We start from the raw sequence: 14,561 nt of genomic DNA on the forward strand, positions 1-14,561 counted from the left end.
GCATTAAAAAAAAAAAAAAAGATTTTGTTTTTTCTTTAAATGATCTTCCTTCCCAGTTCAGAAGCCAGGTTTGCTTTTTAGTGAAGTCACTTTCTTATTGTTACATCCTACTCTTATTATTACCAGTGAATCTTGTAAACTAATTAGTAATTTCCTAAAACTGAACTAAAGGGTAATGCCTGGTTATTAGTTATGAGAGTAGAAGAGGACTTTGCTTTCCTCCTTGGTTTTCCTCACCACTGTCAACATAACCTTCCATGCACGATCAAATTGTACATGAGTGCTAAAAGGCTTCTACACCTTTAAATTATCAATGGGAAGGTAGAAATGATAATACATAAATGTCAGTGAAGAAAAAAACTCCCTTTTCTTTCCATCACCATATTCCTAGTGTTCAGTGCAGTTCCTACCATGGACATGCCCAGTCAATGATTCTAGGATGGAGAATAACTAGGGAAAAATGTTGCCCTTTGCTTTTGAATTACTAGAAACAGATTATTTCCTTGATAGTTTTATGCTGCTGAGAGGTTTTCAGTTGTTCTTCCTATACCCACTAACACTTTGAGTCTTACGAGATGCACAGGTAGATCTCTGATGTTAATTTGACTGGGTACATTTGATATTTGGAAAACACAATTAGAGTAACAATTAACGCACTGAGAAAAAGGGAATGCACAGTGCATGCATGTGTAAACAGTACCGATTAAACCCTGTTTCCACGTGTGTGCTTGCGTCAACTACTTAAGGGAACAGTTATGATTATTTTTCTATTTAGTAGGAACCATTGACTATTCCCTACTCCTTGAAAGGAATTTCTCTTGTTTACTTCCAAGAAAGTGGTGAGAATAAACTAAAATAAATGAAAGGGCATGGAAGGGAGAGGAAGGGGGAGGGGGGAGAAAGACCCCATGTTGTGGTTCACACCTGAAATCCTAGCACTCAGCAGGTGGAGGCTGGGGGATTACTGGTCTAGATCAGCATGTGCTACATATATTTCAGGCCATTCTGGAGCTACAGAATGACATCTGTCTGAAAAAAAAAACATGAAAGAGGCAAAATGGGGAAAAAAGAGAATAAAACAATAAATTTGCTATATGAGGTTTTTTTTTTTTTAAGTAAAAATAATTGGATAAAAAATCCTAACTGCCTTTAACATTCAGAGAATGTAAAATCTGGCTAAGGACCTCTGTAATTTTTTAGTATGTCAATGACCATTTATCAGAGGAGTCACTAGAGTTAATTATAAGTAGCTGACAGCTCCCAAGACTGCTCCATGATTTCTATGGTATACAAAGAGAATTTGTAGTTCATTGGCAATTTAAGCACTGACAAGATATGCCAAGTAACCAAGCAAATAATAACATGTTAGATATTTAATTAATGAGAAGGATATTTGGAATGGAAAAAGAAGGCATTTCTTTTATAAAGGTAGTTTAATATTTTGCTTTGTGATTCTGTCATACTGACTCCCTGTGGGTTAAATTTGATTTGGTTTATTGATTGTTTACTTGTGATTAACTCCCAATATTTATTCCCTAGCTGCACAGAAATAAACATGAGATCATGATGTCCAGCTCACAAGTAAAAGGAATCTTATTAAAGGAGATATTTGAGACATATCAAACAGGAGGCTTTTGTGATTTCTATGCATGCAGATCTATACGGGAAGGCACAGCCATGTGATAAATGATCATTCACATCTGACTATTTTGTTATTAGGGAACCAATTCCAAATAGCATTCAGTCAGCTTCCCAGAGGCTTGGAGGCATTTAGAATTGTATTTGATAGATGAGTTCAATAAATAAAGACTCGTGCATAGCTCATCAATCAAAACAAACCGATACATTTTAGCAAATGAGACCACATACAGGAGCTGTATTGTATTTAACATCGGGCCAAATGGTGTTGAGAGTTCTTGGAATCAGCTAAGATGATATTAAAATCACGTGTACTTTGTAAGGAGATCAAAGGAACGACTTATTCTGAACAAGGCAAAGAAATATACATTTCAGCCACCACATCTGGGTGCCTCTCAGTCCTACACACTTTATCAGATCTTTCTTCAGGAAGCTCTGCAGTCTAAAAGTCTGTCCGGCTTTTAACTTGCAACTCTGTTCCTTGATTTTTGCTTATTTGATAAAATGTGACAATGGTAATTCATTTTTTGTTAGCATGAAACCACTGCAGGACGATTCTGTGTCACAGGTGTCTGATGACCTTTAACTGGCTGGGGTCATGGTGTGCTTTCCCTCTACAAATTGTAGTTTTGTCAAACTCTCCCTGCCTTGGGATCACAGCGGCTCATTCTGGCCTTTGCGTGGGAGGATTGATTACATGAGGGCAAAGACTCCAATGACGAGAGTTTGAAGCAAACCGAATAAAACGTGTCTGCGGTCCTTTCTGCAGAAAAATACATGCTGTCCAGAGGAAAATGCATCATTGTGAAGAAGTGCTGGGACCGTACATCTGAGCTTTCATCTCTGTCTCAAGTGGTGGAAAGCAACGAGCCACACCACTACAAGCAACAGATATTTCTGAGTGACATCGTGTACTCTGAATTTTAAGGAGAGCAATACCGAATTCCAAAACTTCTAAATATACTTATATAGATTCTTGCTTGAGGCAGGTAAGCGTTCGTGCCTAAATAATGTTGACAGAAACCTTAGGCAGTACCTCTGGTACAGCAAACAACTGTAAGATGAACCAGGAAAACCTTAGAAAGCATGCATTAGATTTCCAAAAGTGTCAGCTGCGACATGTGAGAGGTCTCAGAGTGTGGGCACATCTGCTCGGAAGATCTCAACATTGCTTCCTTTCAGACAGCTGGCTAGTTCTCATTCCCTTAACCCACAGTCAGTGGAAGTGGATTCACACATCTGTAATGGCTCACTTTTAAATGTGTTGTATTTATTGCACCAGTTCACTTATTACTGTACTTACTCAATACAGGTAATCATTCACAGTTGATTGCATTCACATATGTATGCAATTCCTCATTTACGGTAATTTTAAGGTGTGGTGATATTTCTGTCTTCATGTATGGGGACACATGTAATTAATTTATTCACATGTAAGCTAATCTAGAGAGAAATAAGATATCTAAAAGCCAATGGGAGTATAATCTAATTATACAGCCATTAAAAATGACTTCTGTAGGTTGGGTATGCACCTTAGTAGTTAATACTTACCTAGCAATACCTGAGTTTGATTCTCAGAATTGAAGGATAATTCTGTCTTACCAAAAGATTTTATTATTTTAGGAAATATGCAAGATAAAATAGTTTTTAAAAGAATATAAAATTATATATATTGTAATCTAATATAAATATTGTCACTATAACATATATGAATATATATTTAAACTCTATGTGTAATATATATTTTACATACAGGCATGTCTTTGTAATACCAATATTTTGTTTATTTATAGTTTGTATAGTTTTCATCTATAATGAACATTATTTAAAAACTCAAAGTAACCATTATTAAAAAATAACCCTGTAGTCTTGTTAAGATGTTTTCAACTGTTGTGTTGTCTAAAACAATTTGAGGAGAAAAACCTTTATGTAAGAGCGACTCCTTGGTGTCTCAGAAATGACAGCGTTTGAGACAAAGCCTGCGGTACATCAGTAAAAGGCGCTGTGGAAAGCCAGTGTGCTAAGAATAAGCACACCAACCACACCACACAGCTTCACATGACTCAATGTCAACTGATTTTCAGTCAAGATTAATGTTCTGGGAGCAAAGTTAATAGTTACCATTTTTAGGGAAAAAGATTTCAAAGAAAAGAAACAAAGTATATGAACCCATGTTAAAAGGCTTGTTAAATTCAATCAGATTGGCTAATCTAGAAAACCTTCAAGCCCTAGGGATCTTTCTGTCTCCACACATTCAGTGCCAGGACTACAAATGCCCGCATGCCCGCACACCCACTTTCATGTGGGTGCTGGGATCTGAATTCAGATCTCCACTCATGTTTGCAATAGGAAGAACTTTACCCACTGAGCCATCTCCCCAGTCCCTGTAGCTAAATATATTTTTTACTTCAGTTAATAGAATATGAGCATTTTCCATGTATTTTATCTTAGTAAAGTTTATCCTTTTAAAAGACATACTGTTTACTACATATTATGTCCTTTCTCTGCCTATCAGCTTTCCAGTGAATGCTGCATACATACATTCCATATGGTGGTTTATGGGTAGATAGTATTATTACTAGTTTATGTATATGTGTGTACACATGTGTATATATCTGAGTATATTCTTGTGTACATACATTGGATCATCTATATTATTTGCATAAGAACCTGTATTTGGTGGTCAGTACAAGGCTTGCCTTCGCACACAGGTCCCTGATGTTATAGGTCATTGTTTTCTTGTTTCATGACTTGTTTCTTCTCCTTACCAGATTTGGAAACTTTCTGTGGAACTAATGTAGATGATATCTGTTGGTTTGTGGCTAGCACTGCAGAAATGATTTAGGTCTATTTTTTGTTGAAGGTTAAAACATTCAAAGAGTTAATGCAATTTGGGGGAATGCATGAGCACAAATTCAGCCTGAACAACAAAATAAAGTCATGGGTTAATTTTAAGGGTTTACTTTAAAACTTATGACACATGGAGTCATTTGTTTGAATAATTACAGTCCTCTTACTAGCTATTTGGTCAGCACAGCTTCCTGGGGAATGAAATAAATAGGTATTTTGTGCAAACAAATGTCTCTTTGAAGAATGGGCTGTTCTCTCATTAATGAGTAGATTTAGCCTGTGCACTGTAAAGAAATAGATTGATCTCATTAGTACATCAGATAGTCTGTGTGAATGCGCATATTTTCTGTGTCTTCACTTAAATATTCAGCCGATGGTCTCCAGTGACCAGCAGTGACCACAGAGACTACAGTGGCCATTGGCATGGCTCTGCAGGCCACTACTTCACAGAACACTGGAGGGGATAATGGATATACTCCTTCAACATGTGAGCACCAGAGCTTATTTTCTGCAGCTGACTCCGAGTAATATTTCTTTCCAAGTTATATTACTTTCCTTACAGTGTTTTTTGACTATAAGCAGAAGAATACACAGTAGGACAGTTCTTCTCTTGACTTCACAAGAGTCTGGGTCCATTTGGCAGCATATGGTGGTAAGGCATTTTAACGGACAACAGTGTGCATATTTGACACTCCCTAGATCCCGGTGATTAGAAATAAGATCGATTTGCTCATAAGGTCTTTAAGATTTTAGTATTGATCAACTAACTAATATCAAAAGGAAAGGACAATCCTGCCTCAGTTTACATATCTGCAAATGATGGTCATGTCCGACATATTTACATGTATGTTAGCTTTGGTGAATGAGTTTGAAGACTGCTCAAGTTATTTCAAAGACATAAACTCAAATTGTCCAGCGTCAAAATAATTAATTGTAGATCTGGACAAATTTCAGCATAGTTAGAGTAAACTCTGTAATACTATCTGTAATTAGGTGGTTATTCCTGAGTTGCTAACAAATAGATCAACAGAATCCATAAAGTTAGCTATTATTCCTTGTGTGTGTGTGTGTAGGGGGGAGTGATGGAAGGAGGCAGTGATTGGGATTAAAAACAACCAGACATACAGATTTTTTTTTTTAGGACAGTTATCTCCCTGGTTTTGAGTTAACACATAAATAGAAATATCTTAAACTTTATTTTCTTTTAATACTTTATTTTAATACAATATTTCCTTTTTGTATGTGTGTGTGTGATGTTTATGTATGTATGTGTGTTTGCATTTGTGTGTATGGGCACACATGTGTGCATGCCTCTGTGTGTGTGTGTAGGCTTGAGTTTAATGCAGGTATCCTCTTCAGTTGATCTCTATTTTATTTACTGATGTAAATTTTGGTGTTATTGTTGTTTGTTTGTTTTCTGAACTAAGAGCGCAGCCATTTGGCTACTCTCCATAGTCAGTTTGAGCAGGTGACCCCTTGTCTTGGATTTTCAAGCTCTGAGATTACAGACAGGCCACCATGTCTGGCTGCCTTCTTTGAAAGTGGTGGAGATGTGAACTCTGCCCTCAGGCTTATTCAACAAGCACCTTTCCCACTGAGCTATATTCTTGGTTCAAACTCCCCCACACCATGACTAGAAAACATCCATTTCTCTTTGTCTTAAACTGCCATGTCTCTGTATAAATATTAAGCTAATGTTTAGACGTGTATCATATTTAGGCAGCAATGACTTAATACTCTAATACCTGACACAAAACAGTATTTTCCAAAGAACTGGTAAGGGACTAAAATTCTGGAGTGGACTTTCTCACTGCCAGCGCATGTGGTTTATGGCGCTATAGCTTCGAATAGTCCTAATACACAGAACACAGGGAAAAGGATGCCATCTTAACTCGTCAGATGGCAATATAACAGGAGCCTATGAAGCCACAGCAGTAGTCCATCCTGTCCAGCTGAGGGCAGAGAAGAGGCAGGTTGAATTCTCAAGTTCTTTTGGCTTGAAACTCTCATATCGTTAATAACCTAAGAGTTTAAATGGAGACGTTCACTAGATTTCAGAAGCAGTGTGATGCTTGTTTCTCACGGTTTAATTTGCAATTCTACAAACTGTATGGAAAAACTGCAATAGCAAACAAACTGAAGCAAAGGCAGAAAAAAAGCCAAATGGGACTCAATTACACTAGTGAATCTTGCTTTTATGGTTAAGTGTGATAAATGGCCACTTATTTATAAATTAATTATGTACCATATAAGAACAGTGAAGATATGGTCTGAGGCTGAAATAGTGACCTAAACTATCTTATCCCGTCATAACTTGGCTGCCTATTTGGATAAGGAATCCTTTATGGGCTAGTTAGAGAGGTAGGAGCTTACCCTGCTCGAAGGCTTCCTCCTCTCCCTGCTTTGGCTGCTGTATTAAAGCACTCTTTTCTTTGTTTTCTGTTTCTGTAAAGATCAAAGAAGTTGATCATGAACTATCAGAATATAGTACAGACTTTACTAGTTTACTGGGATTCTACCATCAAAACAATAGTTTTAGCATTATTCAGGACCTTATGTTCATTACACTGGTTACTCTCATTCTCCATCTCCCACCCACAGCACAACCATCCGTCTTGTTACATAACCCACGCCAAATAATCTTTTTTTAGTAACACATAAATTACATTTAAAAATGTTTCAACAAAGTACTCATATTTATTTTTAAAATCTACATAACCATATTTAAGGCATTTAAAAAATATAAACTTCTATTCTCTAAATATATTAGCATCATAGTCAACAACCTGATTACCAGTCGCTGTGGCATTTCATGGTGAAATTTACAAAACTCCGTAAAGCCTGAGCCAACTTCATGCTGTATCAGTGTGAAACTACAGGAATGACAGTCAAGTGTGACCATTCTGCAGATGAGCAAAAAGCTAAAGCACGGACGTAAAAATCAAACCTCAAGAGCAAAGGCAAGGAATGCCAAGAATTATCTTTCACTTGAAAAGGCACACTATGCGGATATGGCTGCAGACATAACCATCTGGAGTGTGCTACAATTTATAAGTCATGGATGTCATTTCCGCCTAAGGAATGAGTGAGGTAAGAAAAGTACAAACAAACAGGAATTATATGAAGAAAGACTTACATTGGTGGGATTGGTCACAAAACTAACAGTCTTTTTGTCACTCGCTGGGATTTGATGTGTATGTGTGTGTGTTTGTGTATGCATGAATTTGTTTATCCATGTGGGTGCTTGCTTGCATATTTGCTACATTTGTGTAAGTGGTATACACATACATATATGTGTGTGCATGAGTTGAGTGTCTATTTGTACGTGAAAACTGTGTGTGTATTATGCACTGTAAATGCGTGCATATATTTGTGTGTGTGTGTATGTTGATGTTTTTACACATGAGTGTGCATGTTTGTGGAGGCAAGATGTCAATGCTGGATGTTCAGACAGCGTCTTTTATTGAATCAGGAGCTCACTCACGGATTGGGTTGTGCTGGGTAGTCAGGAGCGCATTGGAACCTGCCTTTCTCTGTCTTCCTACTGTGGGATTACAGATGTGCACCACTGTGTCTCGCTTTTGTACACTAGTGATGGGGATCTGAGCCCAGGGCATCATGATTTAGTGCCAAGCACTGTATCAACTGAGCCTTCTTTTACTGTTTTGATGGAAAAATGTCAGGGAGTGGAGATTGTATATGAAAGAGAGGGAAGAAATATATGTGTGCATATGTGATTGGTTAAGGAAGCTAAAACATAATTGATTAATCATGTAGTTATGGGAGACACAAAAAGGCAAATACAGAGCAGAAAACCATCTGGTACTCTGAGTTAAACATCCAACTCACCTTTGTGATGCCCATGGATCATAACCATGTCGGATTTTACAGGAATTGGAATATTGGCCTCTTCTGGGATAGTTCTGAACATATCTGGAGCCACATTCTGTGTACAGGTCATGAAGGAAACTGCATGCTTGGCTTCCATGTAATACATAATGTACAAGTTGCACATTTCATCACTAGATGTGCCGCTGTAGGGAGAGGAAAGTAGACAGGACATCGAAAGTGCTCGTAGCAAACCCTTCCTTAATGCAAGAAATTGCACCCTGTAAGTCTGCCCATAGTGGACTCAGTAGAGAAGAACTGCATCTAGTTTATATTTCTCATTAAAACCTATCACAGTCTCCAACATCAAAGATGTATTTCCATCCAACACTGAAGTATTGGTGTCTGGTTATTCTGTGGACATCACCCAGGATCACAGATAAAAAAATGATACTTAAGTAGTTCAGAGATACAGGTTTCCCCATTAATCCTTTTGTTCTTTATTTACCTACTGTGTTATAAAACCTACACATAAATAATTCCATTTTTAAAATTACAGCATTTGCTTAGTGATGGCGTGATGGTTTGTTCCAGTTACCAACTTGGAACAATTTAGAATCATCTGGTGTTCCAGTTTCATCTCTGTTGCTCTCAAGAGAACTCCCTGACCAAAAGCTGAAAAGGGGAGGAGATGGTATATTTCAGCTTACAGGTTATAGGATGTATATTTCAGCTTACAGGTTATAGGATGTCAGGTCAGAAGCTCCAGGAGGAACTTAAAACAGACATGATGCAGGGGCACTAGCTGGTGTCTCAAGCTTAGCTTTCTTATAAGCTCAGGGCCACCAGCTTAGATTTAGTGTCCTGTACAGTATGCTGGACTCTTCTGCATCAACTAGGAATGAAGACAATTTCCTAAAGGCAAGACACGAGACTAATCAGATCTGGGTGATCATTCAGTTGAGTCTCCACTCTGAGATGACTGTAGCCTGTGCCATGGGGATACTAAGAGCTGTAGGCCATCTGAGAAAGGTGTTTCAGTGAGAATGATCTAGATGAGATTCACCTGTCAGCTTGGCTGTGAGTGACTGGTTGATTTCTTTAATTGATGTGGGAAGAACTGGTCTAATAGTGGTGGCACCATTCCCTGGGGTCCGGTCCTAGGTGTGCGGAGCCCAGATGCATGCACGATGCATGCATCTTTGCTCTTGACTATGGATGTCACAACTGCTTTGATTTCCAACTGCCCTTCCTTCTCTGAAAAGATGGTCTGTAACTTTCAATTATGAGCTAATGAACCCTTTCTTCCCTAAGCTGTTGTTTTTTTTTTTAAACCAGGGTATATTATCAATCTATCAGTATCAAAAGGAGGACAGATGGTAAAATTTAATATACGCTAATAGGAATCTCATGTATTACGTATAAGCACACTTACTGCCCAGAGCCTAGAAACTTGTTTGGGATTCCCTGCCTTCTTTTTATAGTCATGTGACTCCTAAAGCATCATAAGTATATCCCTGATATCTGACAGTGGGACTGGAGCTAGGTAGTAAGGAACAGAAGAATGGTGAGCATTCTTCTACTCTGAGATGACTATAGCCAGTGAATATGAGTGAATATTCCCAGTGAATATGAGTAACCTTTTCTAAGGAATACACATCCTACCCAGGTAGTACTGTACAGCTGACAGATAACGCTAAGTATAGATGTTTAAAACAGTGAAACAGCTGGTTCCAAGAAAACAGTTCCAGGTAATAGGAATAACACCAGATCCTTTACAAAGCATGTTTTCCTTCTCACTCAACACAGACTACCAGGTATCTAAGTCTCTCTGTGGTAATTAAGGCTTTCTATCCACCCACTTGAGAAGGCTTGCATAGCAAGTTAATTCTGGATAAAGAACATTCCCTTTCGGTTATTAGTTGTAACCATTTTTAGCAAGCCTAATCAAAAAAGCAGCCTTCTAACGTAGACTGTTTGCTCTGGAGAAATTCATCAGGGTTAGTTTTTCCAGCAGCGTCATGAAGCAATCAATTCTTTTCCATAGCAACATAGATGACATCAGCAAGAAAAGGGAAAAAAATATTTTCCAAATCAGATGTGATTCCTGTAAGCTGTGAAAATGTGTGGTTCCCGTGAGACCTCGGGAATGAGCTCTCGCAATGAGGACAAGTTCTGCGGATGCTTCGGAAATCATTTGGCTTCTTACTGCAAATCTGATATATGTCATTTTAACAGCCTTTTCCACGCAATAAAAGCAAATCGTGAAGTGAAGCAACCCCAAGCCAACACCTGCTCACTGTGTATTTCTTCATGGTGTCAAAACACCATCCAAAATTATCTTTGAACAGTTTTAGAGCTGGTCAGAAAATTATGTGCTCTGAGAGGAATGGGTGGTGGCATAAGAAAAGGACATGGAAGAAGGGAGCTTCTTTTGGTTTTAGCCTGCATGCTCTCTCTTGTAGGCAGGTTCATCTATGATTCTGTCACTGGTATTAGAGACTATTCTTTGAGAGTCAAAGGGATACGGAGAACAAACAGAAACATCCAGCCTTGTAGCATGAACATCTCTCACTTTCTTGGACTTTTCATCAGCAGACAGACATTGGTGGACTAGACAGACCACAGTCTGTAAGCCTTTGCAATAAATTCCCTTTCAATATACATAGATTCATTCTACCAGTTTGATTCCTCTAGAGAACTCTGACTAATATAAGACCCATAACCCCTAGTGAAATGGACACAAATCTCCCAACAACATCAACCTACCAACCAACCAAAGAAACAAAAGCCAGAGCCAGGTGGATCCAGAAGAGAATTCTGTAAGACCTTCACAGCAAAGTAATGCTAATATTCCTCAATATTCCACAAAATGAAAATTGAAGGCATATTGCCTAATTCTTTTTATGAAGCCACTATTATCCTGATGACAAAACCACACAAAGAGGCAACTAAAATAATCAATCATATTTGCTAATATTTGTTATGAAAATAAATGTAAAAATTCTCAATAAAATACATATAAATCAAATTCTACGCATCAAAATGATTATCCACTATGATCAAGTTGGCTTTAACCCAGAGATATAGGGATGGTTTAACACAGGTAAATCTATAAATGTAATCCACCATATAAACATACTGAAACAAACAAAAATGCACTGTTATTAGATGCAGAAAAGACCTATGATAAAATCTATCACTCCTTAGTGATAAAATCCTAAAAAGACTAGGGATATGTTCTAGTTTGGGTTACTATTGTTTTGGTGAAGCAACATGACCAAAAGCAAGCTGGGGAGGAAAGGGTTTATTTAACATACACTTCTGCATCATAGTCTACCATTAAAGGAAGCCCGGGCAGGATTTCAAGCAGGGCAGGAACCTGGAAGCAGGAGCTGTTGTAGAGGCCATGGAGGGGTACTGAGCACTACTCCACATGACGTGCACAGCCTGCTTTCTTATAGAACCCAGGACCATCAGGACAGGGATAGCACCATGTGCACTGGGCTGTGTGCTCACTCATCAATCACTAATTAGGAAAATGCACTAACCAGTACTCCCCAGAGCTTGTGTCTCTAGTTGGATATGTAGCAGAGGATGGCCTAGCAGGCCATCAATGGGAGGAGAGGCCCTTGGTCTTGCGAAGATTATATGCCCCAGTACAGGAGAATGCCTGGATTAGGAAGCAGGATAGCATTTGAAATGTAAATGAAGGAAATATCTAATAACATTTTTTTAAAATGAACAAACAAAACAAAACAAAACAACCCCCCAAACAAACAAAAAACCCAAGCAAACAAAAAAGAAAATGTCCTACAGGGCTGCCTATAGTCCTATTTTACGAAGGAATTTTCTCAATTGAGGCTCTTTCCTCTCCAATGACTATACCTTCTGTCAAGTTGATTTAAAGGTAACCATCACAGGACACAAGAGATATATCCCAATATAATAAAGGCAATGTACAGTAAGCTCACAGCTAGCATCAACCTTAAAAGGATAGAAACTCAAAGCAATTCCATTGAAACCAGGAACAAGACAAGGTTGTCCACTCTCCCCTTATCTACTCAATAAAGTACTGGCAGTCTTAGCTAGAGCAATAAGACAACTGGAGGAGATCGATTGGATACAAATAGGAAAGGGAGAAGCCAACCTACCTCTATTTGTAGACGATATGACTGTGTACATAAAAGGTAATCAATCTGGGAACAAGGAGCTAAACTGTGAAATGTTTGCTAAAAAGAATCATCAGCCTATCCAGTGATGGGGAAAACATGTAACTCCCGTTGCCAGGAAACCAGTAGAGGGCAATTGGTAAAGGGTTAGAATATAAAGTAAGAAACCAGTGTTAATTTTACATCAATGCTAGAGGCAAGGAAAGTGACGAATAAGTTAGAAATTATGTATTGGAAAGTACAAAGTCATACATTTGAAAAGGCTAGTGAAGTCATGGGTCTTGGAGGAGAACCTACTGTCAAAAGTCTTTACACTAGTATACTTCATATTAGTAGCTTTAAATCTGACGTGTTTTGGTGGGCCTGGGAAGACAGGAAACCTCAAGAAATGACTGGTGAATGGAGACTATTCTTGCTGAATAACTGCCTGTAATTTATCACGTTCTGATACGCCGGTCCTGATAAACCACCATTGCTGAATGATGATTTAGTTCAAATGCATATATTTTTGGTGGTATTTCTGAAAAATATTTATTTGTATCTATGTATCTACCATCTACTTCAGACTCATGGAGGCTTTTATAAAAATATTTCCTAATACAAAGGTTCATAATGGCGATTTAAGAAAGTGCCAAATATTCTGAAATGAATCACTAGAGAACCCCCCGAGTCTATAGGTCATGCTGAGACTGCAGTCAGTGACACTCTGCAAACTCAATGGTATCTTCCCCTAGCCCTAACAGAACCTGGGTTTAAATATAACCAGAATGGGTCATACTAACCTGGGAAATTAATATGAGATGTTAAAGATTTTGTCTTATGAAAGCTAAGTGCTTTTAAAGATGCACGATAAGGGGAAAGTATTTAATCATATACCTTTCACTTTGCAAATACTGCACTTAAAAAAGTTGATTAATAAAAAGACATGAGTAGGACCAAACTGCCAACCAAAGAGTACACATGGGGGGACCATGGCTCCAGCTGTGTATGTAGCAGAGGATGGCCTTGTCAGGCATCAATGTGAGGAGAGGCCCTTGGTCCTTGAAACTCTATGCTCCAGTGTAGGGGAATACCAGGACAGGAAGTGGGAGTGGGTGGGTTGGTGAGCAGGGGGAGGGGATGGTGGGATGGGGGCTTTCGGGGGGATAACATTTGAAATGTAAATAAAGAAAATATCTACTAAAAAACAAACAAACAAAAAACCAACCAAACAAAAGACATGAGGTAGAAAGACTATTTTGGAAGAGAGCTGGTACTTAGCAGGAGAAAGAAGGGGACAAGAGAAGAAATGTGGGTGACGATGAACAGAGTATATTATACCGGAGCATAAAATGTCACAAGAGACACTCATTATTTTGTATGTGATACAGTAACAGTGAACGATGAATTAAAATGGTAAATAAATGCTTTATTTGTTTAGGACAAATATCTTCTATATATTGTCATTATTCTCCTCTGTTTATATTGTCACAAAATAACACATTTCAAGAGAAAGGATGACCAATAAGTTGACTAAACAGGTAAATGCTACCTGATAAGCATCCGAATGTAGATCTTTAGTCTAAAATTTTTGGGTGATTAGCTGACTTAATTAGCTTAATCGACTGACTTAAATAGATTCTAATTGTTTAAACTTGGCTAAACATTTGAAATTAATTTAGAGAAGTGTCTCATTGGATGTAAAATATGTACCACAGGCGTAAAGTGTTTTCACAGATTCACTGGAACAATGTTATTACTATGTATTTCATGCAGTTTCTTCTTTAAGATACATTATTTTATAATTTATGACAAATATATATTTATGTGTAACATTTTATCCTTCAGTACATTTGTTAATTTATCCAGACTTAAACACAAATATCTAAAATGTACATTTAACACTAGTTTTTATTGACAAATCTTGGTGCCCTTTATTAGGAGCAATATTATGTTTTAGCATCCAGCAGAGAACATACTTTGGTACATGCACCACCTTGCAGAACTATCACTTTTTCATTCTCAGGTTCTTGAAATGTATTTATTTTAAAATATATATTATTGTGTGTAGTCACTTTGTTGTCTACCAGAAAA

The 14,561-nt window shown here is 37.8% G+C and overlaps 1 protein-coding gene across 20 annotated transcripts in view; it reads right to left on the reverse strand.

Moving 5' to 3' along the window:
* Pam (peptidylglycine alpha-amidating monooxygenase) overlaps nt 1-14,561 on the reverse strand; it is a 274,763-nt gene that overhangs the window by 56,174 nt on the left and 204,028 nt on the right. For all 20 annotated transcript variants that reach the window (XM_030252190.1, XM_030252187.1, XM_030252186.1 and 17 more), the window contains 2 exons: nt 8,338-8,522; nt 6,862-6,933 (listed from right to left, as the gene is read on the reverse strand). In XM_030252190.1, the coding sequence (XP_030108050.1) occupies nt 6,862-6,933; nt 8,338-8,522 (257 nt within the window). The remainder of the gene's footprint in view (nt 1-6,861; nt 6,934-8,337; nt 8,523-14,561) is intronic.

This window comes from Mus musculus, chromosome 1 (genome assembly GCF_000001635.26).
Source record: "Mus musculus strain C57BL/6J chromosome 1, GRCm38.p6 C57BL/6J".
Taxonomy (NCBI): domain Eukaryota; kingdom Metazoa; phylum Chordata; class Mammalia; order Rodentia; family Muridae; genus Mus; species Mus musculus.